This window comes from Phascolarctos cinereus, unplaced genomic scaffold (genome assembly GCF_003287225.1).
Source record: "Phascolarctos cinereus isolate Bilbo 61053 unplaced genomic scaffold, phaCin_HiC Scaffold_5;HRSCAF=322, whole genome shotgun sequence".
NCBI classification, from domain to species: Eukaryota; Metazoa; Chordata; class Mammalia; order Diprotodontia; family Phascolarctidae; genus Phascolarctos; species Phascolarctos cinereus.
This window is the reverse complement of record NW_027555958.1, coordinates 446,255,663-446,275,802: the sequence shown is the minus strand read 5'-3', so window position 1 is coordinate 446,275,802 and position 20,140 is coordinate 446,255,663. Positions and strand designations below refer to the sequence as shown.

At 57.1% G+C, this 20,140-nt stretch overlaps 1 protein-coding gene across 4 annotated transcripts in view; it reads left to right on the top strand.

The window, feature by feature from the left end:
- ERI3 (ERI1 exoribonuclease family member 3) overlaps positions 1-20,140 on the top strand; it is a 191,406-nt gene that overhangs the window by 82,654 nt on the left and 88,612 nt on the right. For all 4 annotated transcript variants that reach the window (XM_020987552.2, XM_020987550.2, XM_078156599.1 and 1 more), the window contains one exon: positions 15,720-15,792. In XM_020987552.2, coding sequence (XP_020843211.1) covers positions 15,720-15,792 — 73 coding nt within the window. The remainder of the gene's footprint in view (positions 1-15,719; positions 15,793-20,140) is intronic.

Here is a 20,140-nt window from a genome sequence, read left to right as displayed (position 1 = left end):
GCACATTCAGGCTTGGCTTCAGGCAGACTGTCTCAGAGGGGGACTGGCTGGCCTTCGGGGGATGGTATGCCCCACATCTGCCCCTCCTTGGGGGTCTCCAGGCAGAGACTTGTTGAGATGGCATCGTCCCATCGAGGGGTGGATGTGAGGCTGTGTGTGAGGGCCCTTTGGTGAACCAGCTTCCCCTCTCTTAGGGACTCTTCCTTCCGTGTTGCATGAGAGTCTGGGGGCAGGCTGCAGAGTGGAGGCCTGGTGTACCATGTTTTCTCTCCTCCTACGTGTAAAGGGGCTGCTTGGAGCTGACCAGCAGGGACACTCAAAGCTGCTTCCAAGCTGGGTTCAGGTTGTGGGGGATCCTTTCCCATGGACTCTGTGTCCTATAGGTGTAGGAGGCCTCTGTCATAGGCCCCCTGGGGTGCCTTTTACGGGGATGGGCACCTCTATATCTGTGTGACCAACCCACCTGCCACTCTTTGCACACATAAGGATTCAGGAAGTGGAGAATAACTCCAGGGCAGGGGGGGACCTGTGTCGCTCCCCCTCGTCACTGCTTATAGTGTTTGGGGGTCCTCCTCCTGTTCATACTGGCTTTAGCCTGTGCACCTGGGTTTCCCCCTGGTGTCGGGCTCTGAGCGGAAGCCTCAGCTAGCCCTAGATAGCTTGGTAGTAGCCCTGATGGAGCCTGCCGTTGGCAGGCCTCGCCCTATTGCTTACCCGTTCCCTGGGCATCCCTGGATTCCATTCTGTTTCAGCCCCTTCTTCCCCCCTTCATCAGAGCTACCAACTTTGCCCTGTGCGGGGGGCTCGATGCCTAGCTTCCAGGGGTGGACGGCCCTCTGGGCAGGCCTCAGAAGCCGGCAGGAGCCAGTAGTGGGTGCAGTAGCTGCTGTCTCTTGTTAGCAGTGGCTCCCTGCCTCATCTGGAATCCATCAGCTCAGCCCAGCTCTAATGAGAGAGAGCCATTCATTGTGGGTGACATTCCTTGCGGAGACTCAGCAGCGGTATTAATTAAAGAAGAGGTACCTGGAGCAGCTGATGAAGGGGGCCGCTGGCCTGCCAAGCTCAAATGCATTGGTGGGGAGATGGCCTCGTTAGCCTAACAGGGCCTTAGGCCTGTGAGAGCTCAGGGAGAAGATTCATTTCACCTGCTGTGAGCAGCCTCTAGGAGGAGGTGAGTGGATGGAGCCCATACGGTCCTTTCCAGCAGCTGTCTCTGGTCTAGAGCTGGCAGCGGGCTGGGGCAGCCCGAGCGCCGAGCACCAGCCTCCTGTCACCCTTCCCTGTCCTCCCCTGCCTTGAGAGCCATCCTTTTGTAGGGAGCCCCTCCAGCCTCCTCCTTCATTCCCCATGCCTCACGTGCTCCCTGCTGGGCTCAAGCCCTCCTCCCTTCAGGAGCTTCTACTCTAACAGGGCAGCATAGAGAAGGGCAGTGCCCAGGCTGGATGGGCTCCATGCCATCCAAGGGGGGATTGGAGGAGGCAGAGGTCTCTGATGAGCTAAGGAAGACTTCATGGAGGAGGTGGCATTCAAGCTGTGTGCCAGGGAAAGATAGGGATGGGAAGGGCATACCTGGTAGTAGGGGTGCAGGGAGGGAGGAGGGGCAGGCAGGCAGGTCAGTAGCTCCTGGGGCTGATGCCTAGGGGGTGTTTTAACTCCTCAGTCCTTCAGGGATGTCTGCTTTCCCTCTGCGCCTTAGACCTGTCCGTGACCCACCAGTTTATCCCCTCCCTCCAGTCTAGGGGGTGAGGGGGACATCCTCGAAGCCCCCTCCACCCAGTCTCTTGTCCACTGCCAGCAGAGCCTGAAGCAGTGTGGAGAGAGGCCTGAGTGGATCATGGCTCCCATTCCCAACTCAGACCGAGCCCTTCAAGGGTTGCAAAGTGTGTTACCAGGATAATTGCATTTGATCCTCACCACACCTGGGGTCAGGGTGAGGGGCTAATATTGTTGGTAGGCGCCATTCTTACCCCCATTTTATAGATGAGGAAACTGAGGCTGGGAGAGATTAAGCAGCTTGCTGATAAATGGCTGAGGTGGGATCTGAAGTCAGGTCTCCCTGACTCCAGGACAGTCCTTGATCCACTGCCCCCAGATGCTTTCGTAGGAGATCAGGAGGGAAAGAGAAATGAGAGCCAGAAGGGGAAGGCCTCAAGTGCCAAGCTAAGGAGCTTCCCTTTCACCCTCTAGGCAGAGCAGGAGAGCAGTAACTTGAATGATGCATACACAAGAGGAACCTGGCTATTCTGGAGGCTGTGGAGAAGTGGGGCAGGTGGTAGCTTTGGTGTTGGAGCCCTGAGTTCAAATCCTGGCTCTGCTACTTCCTGCCTGTGCAGAACTGGGCAAGTCCCACCACCTGTCTTTGTCTCAGTTGACCTGTCATTGGTTAGAATGAGATAGGGTGATGCCCAGGGTAACGAGGGAGAGTGATGAGAGGCAGGGAGCCCAGCAGTCTGGCGTGGGGCCCATGAAGGTGCACGGCCTTCGGTGTTGGCTGGCCAGACACCTGCTCCTTGTCACTGGACCCTTTGGTGCCCTTTCCCCTGGGGAGCTGGCTGGGGAGCAGAGGGGAGGGCAGTGGTCCTGGCGGGGGTGGGAAGGGGCCCGGCTTCTTCTGGAGCTGGCTCTGTTCCAGGAGACCACTTGGCCACGAGTTCTCCCTGGTTACATCTGTGGTAGAAGGGAAGTGCTCTCGGCCTGATTCGGCCATAAAGCACAGGCCGGCGCTTGAAGGGTTTACGGCTAGGGGGTGGTGCCCAGCTCACATTAGTGAATTCTTAACTGTGAGTTATGTGCAGGCTTAATTTTAGTTACCATTTTCATCCTCCCCGTGCAAGTTGGACTAGCCAGGCAGATGTATCTTATGAAGGCCCTCCTCAGGCAAGCCCCACCTGGGGAGCCAGAAGCGGCACAGCCCTCAGCAGGGAGGGGCCACACCCGCAGCCCCCATGTCTTGAGTGAGTGCTCACTGGGACAGAACACAGTCCTCTCAAAGGCTCTGTGGCAGAGGATGTGCCAGCACCATTAGTCCCATTTCACAGATGAAGCAGCTGAGGCAGGGAGGTATATGAAGGGACATGCTGAGGGTCATCGCTGGTGTGTATCACAACTGGAACCTAAATGGGGGTCTTTTGACAGCAAAATCAGCCCAAGAAAAAGAAAAAGTGGGGTGGGATTCCAAGCTCAGTCACCAGTGCTCACGTGATTCTAGGGCTGTTTATCTTTTTTTTTTTTAATTTTTTAGGCGGTTGGGGTTAAGTGACTTGCCCAGGGTCACACAGCTAGTAAGTGTCAAGTGTTTGGTCTGAGGCCGGATTTGAACTCAGGTCCTCCTGACTCCAGGGCCAGTGCTGTATCTACTGTGCCATCTAGCTGCCCCCAGCCTGTTTATCTTGTGCCCCCAGAGATCTCTGGGGAAGAAAGGGCAGTGGAATGAGTGGTTTGATGAGGATCCTTCCTCAGGAGACACGGCTCCTCAGAGGCACCTCTTCAGGCCAGCCTCCCTGGGCAGGGGGCTGCCCTCTCCCCACAGGCTGGCCACCTTGGGTAGGAGGCTGCCCTCCCCCAAGGCCCACTCCCTGTAAGCCCCCACAGGCTGGCTGCCTTGGGTGGGGGGCTGCCCTCTCCTTGCAGGCCCCCATCCTGGGCGTGCCTGCTGCTGCCAGGGGCTGCTGGGGCTGTGGCTGTAGCTGTGTGGTAGGGAAAGGGTTTCTCAAGTCAGCGCTTCCCCAGAGCATCCTGGAGGCTGATTCTGTCTGGTGGAGGAGAGAATTAATCTCCCACTTCCCATGCCTACAAGGTGAGTGACCCCTGTTTTGTCAGCCTCTGACAATCTGCTCTCTAATTCGCAGCCAGGGTAATGGAGACATTAGGTTGCTCTAAAGCAAATTGGCTGGTTTGTGCAGATGGAGGCTGGGGAAGGTTGGCCTGGTGGGCGCCTTTCATCTTGGACACACATGCACACACAGACATGTGTGTACACACATGCACACGCAGACACGCACTGGTGGGTGACACAGACTCCGCGGGCATTGTCGAGGCAGCGGCCAGGGAGCTGCCCCCATGTGCGCCCCCCAGGGTCCTGCGGCAGCAGCCGGAAGTTGGTCTCTGTTGGCTTTTGTTGCCTGGTTTCTCTGGGGTAATTTGCCTTTGTGTTAAGTGGCTGACATGACAGGGAGGATGCCCTGACCCCCCGGGCATCTTCTCGCGGGCTGTTTCTGGCAGCTTGGGGAGAGCTGGAGGAGATGAGAGGCCGCTGAGTGGTGTCTGGAATTGGTGTGTTGGGTTAAGTAGAAATGGGGGGGGGGGCAGCGAATAATGAGACGTGAGGGTCTGGGCTGGAGCCGAGCAGCTTCTGAAAGGCTTCTCCTCGCCTGTCTGCTGAGGGCTCTGCTTTGGGGAAGAAAGGGAGTCAGCCCCGAGCCGCCGGGAGCCTGACAGGCCCTCCTTGCTCCTCTTGCAGGCAGCCCCAGGCAGCCTGTCTCTTTGTTAACAGAGTGACAGCAATGTGACATCGTGGAAATAATTACTAACAAATCACGGTGCTGACTGCAAACAGCTCTCAGACTTCAGAGGCTTGTCAGGGTGCAGCGGAGCAGCGCTGGAGGAGGGTGCGGGGCTCCGCCCGCCTGCCCACCACCAGCCCCCATCCCCTCCTGCCTCAAGGCCAGGGACCACTGCTGCCTGGTCAGCAGAAGGGGCCCAGGCAGCCGGACAGGGGCCACAGCCCCTCCTGGGGAGGCTCCCCTAGAAGCTGCCTCCCTGGCCATGGAGCTGGCAGAGCCTCTCCCCACCTCTCCCTCTTATTCTGGCAGAATTACCCTGGCCATTTTTGTCAAGTGGACTTTGTCCAGTCCCTGTCACTTGGTGGTAGGCTCTCCCTGATTCTCAGGCGGTAAATAACACTGCTTCGGGGTCTGGTTGGAGGCTGCTTGGAAGCCAAGTGGGGGTGGAGTGCGTAGGAGAAATACTTGAGGGGGCTCAGCCCGCACACCCGCCTCATACAATATTTATATAGGGATGGGAGTCAGCTGCGGTGACCTCCTGGGTCATGCTGCTAAATAGCTCCTGAATTGCCCTGCATTCTAATTGCCACAGCTGTCCTTTGCCCTCCCATTGTCTGGCAGCTCCTCACCCTCAGGAGGCCTGGTGACAAGTGCCTGTGGTGCCCCCCCCCCCAGCAAAACCTTCTGGCCCCCATCATGGCCCCACCCTGGTTTGGGGAGGAGGGTCTGAGCCTCAGGGGACGCAGCCCTCACCTTCACATCGAGGCTGGATTTGATTTACCTGTAAAGGACAGAGAATGGGACTGCTTGGTGGCATCTGGTAGCCCCACAACCAGACAGAATGGCCATTTCCCCCCTGCCCCTGCAGACAGCTGGAACAGTCCCCTCTTAGGGAGAGAGCCCCTTTGCTTCCAGGATGAGGCCAGCATGTCTTTGCCCCAGAGGGGGTGGAGGCAGGCCCTGAAGCAGCATCCAGAGGGCATGGGGCAGTAGGACACCACACCAGCTGCAGGGAGGACGGGCACTGGGCTTGGACTCCCTCAGACTTTCCATTGGCACCTGGCAGGTTGGGCCAAATATGACATGTGGCCCAGATCCCAGGAGACACTTTAAGAGAGCAATGATGGCAACAGGTGCTGTGTTTGAGGATTTATCAGGGGCAGATGACACACTTAATCACTAGGTCCTATTCGCAAAGGTCACCTACATGATGTGTGGCTGCCCTCAGCTGTAGCAGACCTGCCTTATTCCAGAGAATGCTGAGTATTGCCAACCCTGAAGGGCAGGGGAAGGGGCAGGGTTGCCCACCTGCCCGCCTAGGCTGTCTGCTGTGTGAGAGGATATCCTCCCCACACCCTGAATACTGCCAGTCAAGGTCAAGGGTCATTGGGGAGGTGAGGGAAGGGATGGCCATAGCAGCTACCTCTAAAGGACACGGGTGAGGAGGGGCCAGGGGCCAAGAGCTTCCCAACTTCCCTTCTGGCTGATCCCCTCCATTAAGAGGGCATTCCCCTCAGTACCGATGGTCATCTGAGCACTCAGTAAATACTCAGGGGCCAGCTGGGCCAGGGTAGAGGCCTACGGTCCCCGAAGGGCATCGGGAACTAGCTTGTGGGGTGAGGGCACGAACGGACTCTGAAGGAGGGTGGGCTCAAGTTTCTGAAGTCGTGATGAGTTTGATCCGGGGAGCAGAGCCCAAAAGTGGGACAGCTTGCTGACTTGCCAGCGCCCCCCAGAGGCAGAGAAACTTTGTTCCTAGAGCAGGGCGAAGATGGGCAGTTTGGGCCCCTCTGGGGCACATGTGACTAGAGCCCCCAGCCTGCCCCTGCTCCCTTCGCGAGAGGTCACACCTGGCTGAAAGCCCAGCACGTGCCAGCAGGAGTAAAGTAACCGTTGCCTGCCAGCCCCGGCGCAGGTGATGTCCTTTCATCTCAGCCATCAGGAGCCAAGCGGAAATTAAATTTGCTTTGCTCCCTGGATGTGGGTTTGATTCCAGGGCCAGGGCTTCTTCTGGAGCCCACCAACCTGCCCACCTGCTGAGGTGGGGGCATTCAGGCTTTCTGCTTGTGTGGGATGGAAACCTCGGGTACCCTGGCTTTGAGTCCACCTGGGTCCCTGGGTGGGCAAACCTGCCTGAGTTCTAGTGTGTGGTGTTGGCGGAAGTGGGGAGTGGTCAGGCGTACTCTGGACAGTGAGACAGCCTGGCCCCACCAGCTGGCAGGAGGGTGCAAGCCCCTACTGCTTGGTCAGACTGCTGGGAGGAGTTGCTTGAGAAGGGGTCTGTAGGTGCCTTATGGGTACTGGGCCCCAAGGGGCAGGTGTGCTGGCGTACAGCCAGGCTTAGCTGATAGAAACTAGGGTGTATGTTCAGCGTGACCCAAGAAATCAAAAGTGTGCCATGAGCATTGCTGTCCCGTTATCTCCACAAAATATTGGCTGGGCCCTCTTTTGAGATGGCCACCTTCTTGTTTTAGAGGTGAAGATATGCAGGTCCGGACAGTGAGAGGGGGTGGCCATGGCACTCCTGGTGCTGCAGGGGCCCTGGCCCGACTTTCTCTGGTGCCTGCATCTTCTCTGCCTTGCAAAATCCTCTGCATCCTTCCTTCTGGCCTTGAGTTGCTAAGTGGGTTTACTTCCCTTACCATGTGAATGGTGAGAAGCAGGCTGACTTTGTCCGGTGGCTGGTATGTCCCATCTGCCAGGGCCAGGTGTGGTGGTCTGTAGTGAGGAGCATTTGGGCACAAGGGTGATAAGTAGAAAATTGTTCACCTCATTTGGTCCACGGCCCCTGCCGGAACACGCTGAGGGAACTGTGGGATTCAGCTGGGAGTCCTGGTCTCTGCTTGTCTCCCTGACCCTTACGCCTCAAGCCTCAGCCCATTACCCTCATGGATGCGGTGCTGGGAGACCAATCCAGTGGTCAGGAGCCCCACATCCCGCCCTCGGGGGCCTCAGGCCATGGTGTCGTAGGAGTCGCACCTCCTGGGCCCTACAGAGGACCTGGGGGGCTGGTCAGAGAGGCCTCCCGGGAGCTGTCACACACCCAGGTAAAATGGAAGGTCCTTGAGGGCCGGACCGGTGGGGCTTTGGAGCTTGCTTTTTGTCTTGGTCTTGTGTTCCCAGTGTCTGGCACATAGTAGGAGCTTAACGAAAGCTTATCGAACTGGACTTGGGGGAAAGGGTCTGCAGCCTCTGCATTTGCAGTCTAGCATCAGGACTCGAGGTCCCCTGTGAGCTCCATGTAGGAGTGCCCCAGAGATTGGGGGAGAGCAGGCCCACGGAGAGGATGGCCAGCTGACCTTTGCACCCTGCTCTTTGTCAGGCTCTAGGGGCAGCTGGGTTTGGTCCCCTGCGTGGTTTGAGGGTGGGAGGCTGCAGATGGAGGCTTCATGCCTTCAACAAGTCAAATGTTGAGTCTGCCCATTGGCAGACCTCCCTTCTGTCTGGGAGGACGAAGAAGGCTGAGGTATTAAGTAGAGTCAGGATCTGGGGGCCCCAGACAGCCATCTCTTCTGCTGGGATGATGCTGTCCCTGGGGTGTTGTACCCTCTGTTTGCAGAGCGCCTGACGCTATGCGGGCTGGTCATCACCGCAGCCCTGTGAGGGACATCTCGGGGTGGGAGAGGAGAGGCTTTGCTATTGAAACGCCTCGCCCCTGATCTCACCGTCAGGAGGCCCCTGGTGGCATTTGACGCGGCCTGTGCTGGTGAGTTTGGACAGCGCGTGCACGCCTTTGATTTTCCCCTTCTGCCCCTCCCTTCCCATCTGTGGCTGCTCCTTTGTCTGTGGGCCGGGGGGGGGTGCGGGGGGGCGGCTTGCGTGGCCTCCTCCAGGATTGGTGAGGCAGCTCTGGGCTCTGCAGTGACATTCATTAACAGAGGGGCTTCAGAAAAAGACATTTCAATGCTGTGCAGACCCCTCACTGGAAGACTTCCTCCTCAGCGCAGGCCGCCTCCCCCCCACCCCCAATCTGAAGCGTGGCTGCTGCTGGGGAGATTCATTAGCGCACCCTGACAGCTGATGGCGGGCGGGCAGGCGGACGGAGGCGCTCACTGTCTCCTTGCCGCTCCCCCGCTCTCGTACTCCTGCTTCACGAACACTGATATTTAAAGCTGATGGGCTGCTTATAGACTTCTTGTACCATGACAAGTTTGGAGTGGTGGGGGAGAAGACAGACAAGGAGCTGACTGTCAAGTTGGTATTTAAAACAGCGCTCTCTTCTGACCCTCCGCAGTCCACAGCAAGTGTATCATCTCTGCAGGCAGTGGTTGTAAAGGGACCCTGCAGCTGTCCCTCAGGGCAAGGACCAGGGCAGTGGCAAAGGCTTCTGGGGAGCGGAGGAGGAGGAGGAGGAGGAGGAGGAGGGAGGAGAAGCGTGTGTGTAGAAGCTAGGATACTGGGCCCAGGGCTCCGCTGGCCCCATTAGCCAGCCCTGTTTCTCCGTGGATCAGGTGGACACCCTTCCCTCCAGCCCCGTACAGTAAATGTAGCCAGGGCAGGCGCTGCCTGCAATGGTCCCGTCAGTTCTGGGCACTCAGCTGTTTGGTGTTGGAAGCCCTCCGGTGGAGGAGTCCATCACCATCGCAGAGGGCAGCAAACTGCCAGAAGATCTCAGCACACCAAGGGATACTGGAAGCTGTCCCTTTCCCCTCTCACCTGGGTCACCAGTGAGGAATTCAGGCATGGCTGATATAAGACACCCCCCAGGGCCTGCTTGGTGTTGGGTGAACACCTTGGTCTGACCCCCAAGGAAGCACCAGCCCTGCTTCATCTGGGCCTCTCTCTGTGAAGCAAGGTCCGGAAAGGGCCACGAATTACCCACTCTTCCCTCCCATTAGTAGGAGGTTCAGGTGGTAACTGTGTGTCCACCACACCACCTGTGTACCTCAAGGCCATCATGAGCCTGCCCTTGCCTCCCCCCTTTCCTTCCTTTCCTTCTCTCCCCTCCCCTTTCCTTCTCTCTTTCCTCTCTTTCCCCCTTCTCTTTCCCTCTTTCCCTTCTTCCCTTCTTCCTCCTTCCTTTCTTTCTTCCCATCCCCTTTGCCTTTCCTTCCTTTCCTTCTCTCCCCTCCCCCCTTCTCTTCACGTGGTTTGTGCTCAGAGCTGAGATGGCAGAACCTGTTGAAATGAGGCCCCTATTTCCTAGTTTGACCCCCTGAATAATTAGGGTTAAGTTGATATGCTATCTCAGTGGTGACACATGTTATCTGCCTCTGTTTGTACAAGAGGATACAATGGGGGAGGAAGGACCAATTTGTGCCCGGTGCGTTCTAACCAGGCGGAGATAAAAGGTGTCACAAGCCCGATAAGGGCCCAGCCCGCTCTCCTCTCCCATTGTTGCTCAATTGGCTCCAGGTCTAATCCCATCCTTTCTCTCCTTCCCTTCGCTGGGTCATATTTCACCTCGATGCCATCCTGTAATGATGCCCTGCGTGGTGTGGGAGGAGATAGGCACCCCTGGCTGACAGCCCGCCCTGATAACCAAACTCCAGCCCATCCATCATCAGCTGCTCTCCTCAACTTAAGGAAAAGTGATAAGGAAAGCGGCCGTTTATCACCAGGGCTGTTGATTTCTTCCAGGATTGGAGAACTGCTTGCTCCCAGTGACAGCAGAGGCAGGCGGAGAAGCAGGGAGACAAAGACAAGCCACCGGCCTCCCTTGTTCCGCTGCCTGCTGCTGTGCAGGCTGGGATCAGCGGTGCCACCGTTCAGGGCTGGCTGGGCAGGCCCCCTGCCTCCCCGGGGGGTCCCAGTGGGCTTCCTTCCACATGGACACAGATGCAGAATGCCTGGGTGGGAGGCCCCCAGTAGACCCCTCCTCGGACAGCGTGTTGTTGTCTGTGCTGAAGTACCTCTGGGGACAGGGAAGCCTCATCTCCCTCTCCGGCCCCTGGTTCTGCCCCAAAGGCTAAGCAGAACACAGGGAGGACCCCTCAAGCCTCCCTCTGAGTCTCGTCGTTTCGGAGTCTAGTGTCATGTGTGCCTTCTGCTCACTGTGGGCCAGGCCATGCAAGGGGCTGAGTGCTGGCCTCCGCTCTTTGGGTGTGACAGCCAGGCCCCAAGGGCTGGGCCCTTGCCTTTCCCTTACTCACCTGATGGTCATCTTATGGCCTTACTAATACGGCTTTTCAGGCAGGCTTTCTCATGGGGCAGGGGCTTCACCGGTGAGACAGGCCCAAGATGGCATCTGTTGGCAGTTGCTCCCTGTTAACAAATTAGCATTCTGGCTCACCTGTCAGCTTTTTGAATTGGGTTAGCATAGACCAGCCCAGGAGAGAGGCCCAGGCAAATGGGGTTCCTGAGCCTGACCTGGTGACCTGTTCTCCTTTGGCCAGGCCCTTGGGGGCAGGGGGTGGGGTGAGGGGGGTGGAAGGTGATGTCTGAGTACTTGTGCCAGGGGGAGTGAGAGATAAGCCCAGGAGAGCCCTGAGGGCCTCACCTGATCTGTCTGAAGCTGCCCCTTTGTGCTGTGTGCATATGTTCTGGATGCCTGGGCCAGGAGCTAGAGTTCCAACCTTAGAACCAGCAAGTCCTGATTTCAGATCATTCCCCACACGCTTCCTTGCTGGGCAACCTTGTGCCCATTACTTTACTGCTCTGTGCCTCAGTTTCTTGTGATTCCCGCCTGTGATGTATATGAGGTGCATCACACACCTACCTCTGTGTGCCCTGTGAGCACCATGTCGTTGCTGTTGTTACTGAGAGGGCTGGAACCCTGTCTGTCCTCCCTGGCCCTGTCTGCTCTGCTGGGCCTGTGTGACCAGGCAGCTTGTGTGCATGGGTGGTGGGTGGCTTTGCCTGGAGAAGGCCCCAGCAGGAACACTTTTTCAGGAGCTTGCAGCAGAGCTGAACAGTCTTGGAGGAGCCCAGCAGGTTTCTGTCTGGTGCTCTGCTTCCCCTCCCTTCTCCTCCCCCCAAACCTGCTTTTTCAAAGCACAGTCCCTTCCCCTGATGGGTCTGCCAATTCCCTGGGCCCATTAGCCAGCAGGCCATGGGGGAATGTTCCCTGCATTCCCTATTTAATGAGCCCCTCACTCTGGCACACCTGTTTGCCATCAGTGCTGTGGGGGGAGGGCAGCTCCCAGTCCACTTGGCAGGTGGGGCCATGGGCTTGTTCAACGCCAGAGATGACTCCTCTGCCTCTGAGCGGGGTATTGGGGGAAGGATGGAAGGGGTTGGGGTGTCTTTCTGCCTCTGCTTTGTACTACTCTGCTGAGTACATGACCATGCCCAAAGGCACTCAAAAGGGAGAGAAAGCAGCTCCGTCTGTTCCTTTAGTTTAAAGGAATAGCATGAAAAAGATGCTTATGGTTAAGTGGGGGAGGGAAATGTCCCTAAGATAGAGAGCACGTTTGTGGGAAAGAGGCCCCCTTCTGGATACAAAAGTGATCCGTGAGCATGACCCGAGAACCTGGGCTCATTCTTAATCCCATGGAGGTGGCATGTCAGCCTCAGTGTGGCTTGAGCTGCAGACTCCTGTGTCCCATGTGTGTCGGCCTTGTGTTAGGGCGAGCCTGGAGGGATGGCAGGCTCCTGGGTCCTCTGTGGGTAGTAGGTCAGGGTGAGCCTACAGGCTACAGGGTCACTGTCACCAGGATGTGACTCACATTTGTATAGCACTTTGCAGATCTTCATGGTTATGAGGGTTTTGTTTTGTTTCATAACAGTCCTCTGAGATCAGTAGTGTGAGTGTTCTTATCATGTGCAAATTTATATAGGAGAAAACAGACACTCTCTGACAAAGGTTAAGTGGCCACACAGCTGATAAGGATCTGAAGGGGGATTGGAACTCAGGTCTCCTGACACCAAGTCCAGTGCACCCTCTCCGTTCTCAGCCCAAGACATTTGGTAGTGGGCTCTGTGTGTGTGTGTTTGTGGTGGGAGGGGGCAGGGAATGTGTGACAGTGACAGGCAGGCTTCTCTCCCCTGTATTGGGGTCCGTGTGCTGGGTGGGGGCCATCCATTGGGATCTCTGATCTCTACCCCAAAGGAAGGCAGTGACATGCCAGGTCCTATTTGGAGCCAGGCGGGTGGGCAGTGGGGCACTGTTGTCCAAAGGGCCCTGCCCAGGGAGTGAAGCCAGTTGTGTGTGCAAGAAAAGTGGTTCCATTTTACAGCCTAGTTATAATTGGCCCTTCCCTATTGGCTGTCAATGACGCCATGCAAGCCCCTCGTAAAGCGAGGGCGGGCGGCCTGCACCTGTGGGCTGGCTGCGTGTATAAAATTTCATTTGACGGCAGCAGTAAGCACGACCAGATGACAACAGGCCCAGCCATGCCAGCCGCCAGCAAATCTGAGCCCCTGTAAACCATGACTGGAATGGGGGTGGGGCGGGGCGGAGCATTGTTGGTGCCGGAGGATGCTAGGGTACGTGGCTTCATGTTTCCATACAGATAGCACCCTCTTGGGGCACCCACCTCCTGGGGGCCTAGGCCTCCCCAATTCTTGGTAGGATAGACCTAGGAATCTAGGTAGGGAGTCAGCAGCAGGTCTAACTGCCATCCACTTGCTGGTCACACCTTTGAGGTTCAGTTTGCTAACCTAGAGGAGGAAGAGCACACCCTGGCTTGCATCCCTGTGGGGGCAGCGTGAAGAACAGGAGAGATTGCCATTCTGCAAATGCTGATTAAATGTCTCTTAGGTACAGGCACAGACACTGTGCCCAAACCTCCCCCTCCCCATCCCTCTGCCAGGGATAGGAGAACAAGGGGAGATAACCCCTGTGTGCATGCTCAGCACTGGGGATGCCAGGACAGCGGACAGCAGCCCCCTCCCTCAAGCTTACCACTGTGTCCCAGAAGTTGCCACAAGAGAGGAGGTTAACCGTGTTGCTGAAACACAGCCCATCCAGCATCCGTCATGTTCTGTCCATTTGTTAATCCTCTGACTCTGTCCAAAGAGGCAGTAAGGCTGGATTGGAGTGACCTTTCCTGGCAAAGCCCGGCTGCCTCTGGGTGATGACTGCTTCTCTTTCCACGTGCTCCCAAGTTGCCCTTTTAATCACGGGTTCTAGAGTTTTGCCAGGAATCCAAGTCAAGGTCACTGACCCAGAGCCTGCCAGGGATATTCTTGCTGATTTTGAAAATCAGAATGACACGGACGCTTCTCCAGGGCTGGGGTCCCTGCCATGCTTTCTAGTCTTTGAAGGCCCCTGCACTATTAGCAGTGACTTGGCAGTCACATCTCCTCTTTGGGGTAGGGCTCCTGCTTCCTTCCTGCCTCCTCTTGGGTCTTGCTAAGTTTACAGTTTGTGGGGCCCTTGGCAAAGGAGAGGGCAGGGGCAGCACCTGGAATCTCCTGGGTATAAGGACCTCCCAGAGGAGGAAGCTGTCTTTGTCATTGCAGGGTGGTCACTTCTTAGCAATTTATTGCCTTAGGGAGTTTCCTAGGGCGCTCATTAAAAAGAGAAGTGACTTGTCCAGGGTCAGCCAGCTGCCTAGGCAGGACTCAGACTCGTCTGCTGTGAGCCAGGCGCTGTGCTGGGGATACAAGGTCAAAAACGAAAAGGTCCCTGCCTTCCGGGAGCATCTCCTCTCTTGGGTGATGCGGGCTTGTACCCAGGTGGTTAAACGTCAGGTACTTCTGAGGAGGCAGAGTGTCCTCAAGCAAGAGGCATCTCAACATGGGGAGGCAGCTGGGGGGCCCCAAGGGCACTGGGCTGTCCTGGGCAGGTCATCTCATTTCTCTGAGCCTCAGTGCCATTATTTCTAGAATGGGAACAGTAATAATGATGAGGGTATATCCCTCATGGGGTTTTGGGGAAACCCGAAGGGGATGATGTCTGTAAGAGGCTGCAAATCTTAAAGCTCCACAGAAATGTGCACTGTAATTAAGGAAGATGAGGACTCTGTGGGGGAGAGGGGAGAAGGGGAGGAAAGGGTTTTAAGCTGGAAAGGAAGGGGCCTGGTATTCACGGAGGCTAGGACAAGGACAGCTGGTCACAGAACAGGCAGAGTTGCTTCAGTCTCACTCAAGGGAGAGGCCTTTGAACTGGGAAGGACAGAACCCAGTGGCTCTTGGGAAAGGTCAAATTACCTAGCCCACATGACCTGGATCCAAGCATTTGGTCCTGAAAGAAGTGGCAGTCTTGGGGAGGGCCAGCTTAAAGATGGCGGAGGCTGCAGGACCAGAGAAGGGGCAGTGAAGGCCTGAGGTTCACAGAAAGGGACTAGGACCATGTCTGCAGGCCCTGGATTGGGGAGCTTGACCATGATTCCTGGTGGACAACCAGGAAGGGCAGCAGCCCACTGCACTGGGGACGGGTCCTGCCAGCCTGGCCCTCACTTCCTGCTCTGGCCAGTGCAGTGCTGCAGGATATAGTGTACCTAGAATAGGCCTCACCACAGCATTTCCTGGACAGGGATTGGCCAGACCATAGTTCAGCTGCGTGGTTTTAGAGCTAGCTCAACGGCTGACTTGAGTCACCCTGATGGCCCCACGTCATTTTGGCAGGGAATCTCCAGTGGAGCGCCCCAGGTGTCTGTGATCGGCCAACCCTGTGCTGTTTAACAGTGTTCTCACCTTGATAAAGCCATGGAAGGCTTTGTAGGTTTTGTAGACCACGCCTCCCTGGGAGGGATGGCTGACCAGGATGCTGGAGGAGGTGGGACATGGCAGAGAGCCAGGTTGAGGTTGATTACCTAGAACTTCCAGCAGTGAAAACGGGCCCAAAGTGGAGGGGGAAACCCCAGGAGGCGTGGTGGGCTCTGTGTTACTGATAGTCTCTAAGAGGAGTCCCCCCTCCAAGAAGGCAGTGGCTTGGTGAATAGGTGGTGCTGGCTGCATATACTCTCCTCCCCCTGTGGGCCCTCTCACGGCTGTCCCATAAAGGAAACAGACATCCGTTTCCATGCAGCCTTGCAGGGTGGAGGCTGAAGCTTGAGTGGATGGACCCCAAGGATAGGGTAGAGGACAGTGCAACCATCTCCCCTCCCTTCTGAGGCATTGGCTCCCTGTCTTTCCCCCAACTTGACCCAAGTCCACTGACTGGCTTGACTTTCCCGCTGGGACTCGTCTCAAGCCCTTCCTTGGAACCGTACCATCTCTTCCTCCCTGAGCCCAGCACATCCCCCTCTTCACGCAGGAGCCAGGCCTTTGAGCCAGGTTGCCTCCCAGAAGGGCTCCCAGAGTCAGTACTCTCTTGGTGACCAGCTTCCTTGCTTCTGCCTTGCCTTGGAAGAAGGCCCCTCTTAACCTGTCCTCTCTGCTCTCTTGCAGGCTGCCTGGGCAGTGCCAGTACCTGGGGTTGCCAGTGGCTGATTACTTCAAGCAGTGGATTAACCTGAAAAAGGTACCTGTTTGCTTGTGCGTGCCTGGGTTCCTTGGCCTGGTGGTGGGCATAGCCTCGGTTCCCTTCCCCCTTCCCCTTCCCTGGCCTTTTTCCTTGTCTTCCTCTCTCTGTCTCCTCCTCATCCTCCTCCTCATCCTCCTCCCCTAGCTCTGGTCGATCACCAGAATGCTTTTTGGGTGTATGGAGCTGAGTGGCAGGCATGACCTCTTTGGGGCCCCCAGGGACCTGGGCAGGATGGACCAGGCTCTGGGGAGGAGGGAGCTCCACAGGAACTCGCACCCCAGACTTCTGGGCACTAGAGGCGTAAGAGCTGCACTTCCCTCAGATAGGTTTCAGGACCACCCTTGCCATGGGCTGAGCATGTGGAAAGGTTTCTGTGAGGTTGCTGGAGGGTTCTGAGCTGTTAGCCTCTGGCAGGTAGCCAGATTCTTGGATTCTGCCCCCCTCACCCCCTCACTGTGGGCACTGCCACTTTTGCCCTCTACCATTGCCCATGAGTGTCTGTTCTTGTTGGGCTTATCTTGTCAGGGTATCCATTGTAGAAGAGCTGAGCACAGGTAGGAGCTCCCCACCCTGGTGCCAGCAGGCCTCTGGCCACAGGCCTTGGTAGCATTCTGCCAGAAAGATGGCCCGGTTGTCTTGGGCATGCAGGCTGGCGTGGCTGTCCCTCAGCCACACAGTCCTTTAGCTTCTGGCCTCTCTAGGTGGCGTCTCTGTGTGCTCAGCCCTGCCCTTTGTGAGGTCCCAGCCCACGTGGGCCAAAGATGTCTTGGGCCATGCCTCTCAGAGCCAGACTCTTGGCATGGACAGAAAGACAGACTCTGGAGAGGGCAGAGGGCTTGGGTCAGAGAGCCTGAGGCATGCAGACAGAGCTCATGGGGTCATCTCGAGGTTAATCCTCTTGTTTACAGAGAAGGAAACTGAGGCTTATCATGACTTGCCCAAAGTTACTCAGGGGCAAGTGGCTGAGCTGGGATTTGAACCCAGGCCCTTTGACTCCAGATCCAAGGCCAGATGGATAATAATGCTCACATATCTAAAGGGCTTTAAGGTTTGCCAAGCATGTACAAATATTATCTTGTTGAGTCTTACAACAACCCTGGGAGCAAGGGGCTGTTATCATCCCCATTTTGTAAGTGAGGAGCCTGAGGGAGGCCGAGGTTAAGTGGCCTGCCCTAGGTCATACAGCTAGGGAGCATTGGAGGCAGCTCTGCCCTGGGGGTTCTCTGGGTGGGTGGATGGATGGATGGATGGACAGACGGATGGACAGGCAGGCAGGCAGATGGATAGTGCTAAGCACTGGGGATACAAATCCAGCCCTCCCCTTCTCCTTTCCCTGCCCTTTGGGAGCTGGGGAAGGGCTTGGAGATGATGGGGAGTGGCCTGGAGCTTGGGTTGTGGCCAGGGTGAGATAGAAAGCTCCCTCTCAGAGCCCAGCGTCTCAGAGGCGGGTCCAGGGCTTGGGGGAAATGAGGCCGCAGGGCCTGTGAGAGACACTAGAACATGGTCTGGTCATGCAGGGGAGGAGATGGGAGCCCAGTTGCTTCCCAGTATAGTAATGGGATGATGCCTTGGACATGTGCCAGATCTGTGCTGGCTGAGGCCTGGGTGGCAGCAGGGCTGGGGAGGGAATAAGAGGAGTCAGTGTGGACGTGGCAGTGGGCAGAGCAGCTCTGGGTCCTGGGGGCTGTAGAGCAGGTCCTCTCTCTCTCTGAGCGCTTGCTGTACTCATTGAAAGGTCTGGTCCCTGCAGTCTGTGAGTTGAGTGACCAGCAAGCAGGGACCCGGGCTTGGAGAAAGAGACCCTCAAGGGCCCAGGACGCACACACACCATCAAGTACAGGGAAACTAGGGAGATGAGGACACACCTCCGGGAAAGGTGGCACCTGAGCTGAGCCCTGAAGGGAACCAGGGATCCCGGGAGGCTGAGGTGAGGGGAGTGGGAACAGCTAGGAGAGATACGGGGACAGGAGATGGAGCCGTGCGTGGGGAATGTGGCTGATGAGCCTGGTGGGGGAGCCGGGGGTGGCCCAGGAGGGGTTTCTGACGTCAGGGGCACTAGGGAGCCATTTAGAGCTTCATAAGCAGGAGTGGGCTGGGAGGATCGGGCTTGTGGCTTGGCCCTGAGGTGTTTAGGACGCTGACACTTGGCTTTGGGAAGGAGGCTCATGTGCATTTGTCAGGGCTGGGAGGTGGCTGGGGTTTGCTCCAAGATGCTCTCTGAGATGGGGGAGGCGAGTGGGACCTCTGGCCGGCTGCTTCCGTGAGGGAGGGCCTAGGCATCCTGGGCTGTCAGAGTCAATCTGGGGCCTTGACAGATGGGTGGCCCCGGAGGCCCAGCAGGCGCTCAGCTGCGTCGACCAGCCGTGAATGATGGCCCTGTAAAGTTCATTCCGCTTTCAGGTGGATGGACATCAGGGTAGTGAGTGCCAGTGGGCACCTGGTAGGAAGACAGGATGCTTGGGTGGGGTAGAGGCAGTGGTCACAGTGGCAACCTCATCTCCTGCCTTCAGTCCTGGCTGCAGAGGCTCAGGGGAATCACTTGCCATGACTTTGTCCTCTAGACTTTCTGGAGGACCCCAGTGACCCCAGGGGCAGGACTCCTCTCCTGCCCCCCTCAAACTGGAGGCTCCTCCTTATTACAGGTCTGCCTCCTCTGCTATGGGAGGTGCCATGGGCAGGTTGACATGGGTGCAAGGAGTAGGAAGGATGGATTGTGTGAGTCTAGGCAGGTACTTAGGAAGGCAGCAGGGAGTGGGACTGTGGGGGTTCACTTGTTGGGAGCCACATACTGGGGGACACAGCTGGGCCGGGCCTAGGTCTGAGGTGGGCTGCTGGCCCAGATTTCCTGGGAGGAGTCCTGGGAAGAGAGGAGGGGAGGGTATCTGGGCACTTAGCAAAGGGCAGACAGACTGCAGAGAGCGCAGGGCCCCTGGCAGCCCCTGAGCTCTCACGTCATGAGGGATGCAGTTGTCTGTGCCTGATCCTTCATTCCCCACCCCATGTTGGAGCCAGCCGTGCCTGCTGACATTTGTAATGTCACTGAGTGATCATGAATCAAGTGAACTGTCGCTGTGGCATGATGCAGGCCATGCCCGCTGGGCCCTCCAGGGCCAGTCTGGTCACTATCTGCCCGGGTGGCCCGACCCTGCCTGGGGCCAATATCATAATGGCAGCAGGCTTTCCTGGAGAAGATTGTGTGCTGCGTCTGGCACCCCAGGGCCTACCGTGCCCATTATTCTGATGGAAGGAGCCCTGGGCTGGGCGGTCAGGAGTCTTGGGTTCAGATCCTGCTCAAATCACTGTTCTTGCTTCCCCAATATTAAGAACAAGAGACAGACAGCTCACACATTTCTCCTTTTGAGATTTGCCCAGCCCTCCACAGATTGTATCTGGGTAGATCCTCATAGCTGCCCTGGGTGCTACTATCGTGCTAGTTTTACAGATGAGGAAGCTGAGGCTGGGAGTGGGGAGGGAACTGACGTGCCTCAAGTCCTCCAGCCCAGCAAACTGTCTGCAGCAGGATTCAAACTCGGGCCTCCCTGAGGCTGAGGCTGATGCTCTGCCCATTGCACCACCTGGTGGCCCAGAAATGGGAGCAGCTGATGCTCTTAGCACTGAAACCTTATTTTATAACAAATTGCACGTCACAGAGAAGGCCCAAGCCCTAGAGGGTAGTGACCCAGGAGGCTCTTTACCTGGCCTGGGTGGGCCCCCTCTTCCCCCAAGTCAGAAGACTTCTTCTGGGAGTCCCCACGAGCTCAGGGGTTTTGAACTTGAGAAGAGGGGGCCGCAGAGAAAGGGAAGCTGAGTTTCTAGGCCTTAGAATACTAAGGACCCCAGTGCTCACCTAGCCCAGCTGCCTTCTCATACGCAGGAGGAATTAGAGACCTGTGCCCATGGACACACAGGTGCTACCATGGCTTAGGTGTAATTTGAACCCAGGCCTTCTGATTCCAAACCCAAGCCCTGTCCACTGTTCCACAAAGGTGTTAGGCCTTTATCTCCCTCTCCTTGGCCCCAGAGCCCTTTGGGCCTTCCATGCCTGGTTGGGATCGCCCACCCCTGGTGCTGATGGCCAGTTAGGATGAGGTGTCCCAGGAGCGAGGGGCAGACAGGTCCTTCCATTCCCCTTGTGGAGCAGCTGCTGTGGGCCAGGCCTTAGCCCTAGTGCGCCCCTTCCTAGGGGAGAGGCCTCTGGGCCCAGTTAGCAGCGAGCCTGGGATGGGTGTAGAATTAATGGCCCAGCTCTCCTAAGGTGCTGGCTGCCGGGGCAGAGTCTGGAGGCTTTGTCTTGTCTGAGCAGAACTGGGCCCTGCTGGCCTGTCCTGGCCAGGAGCCTTCTCGT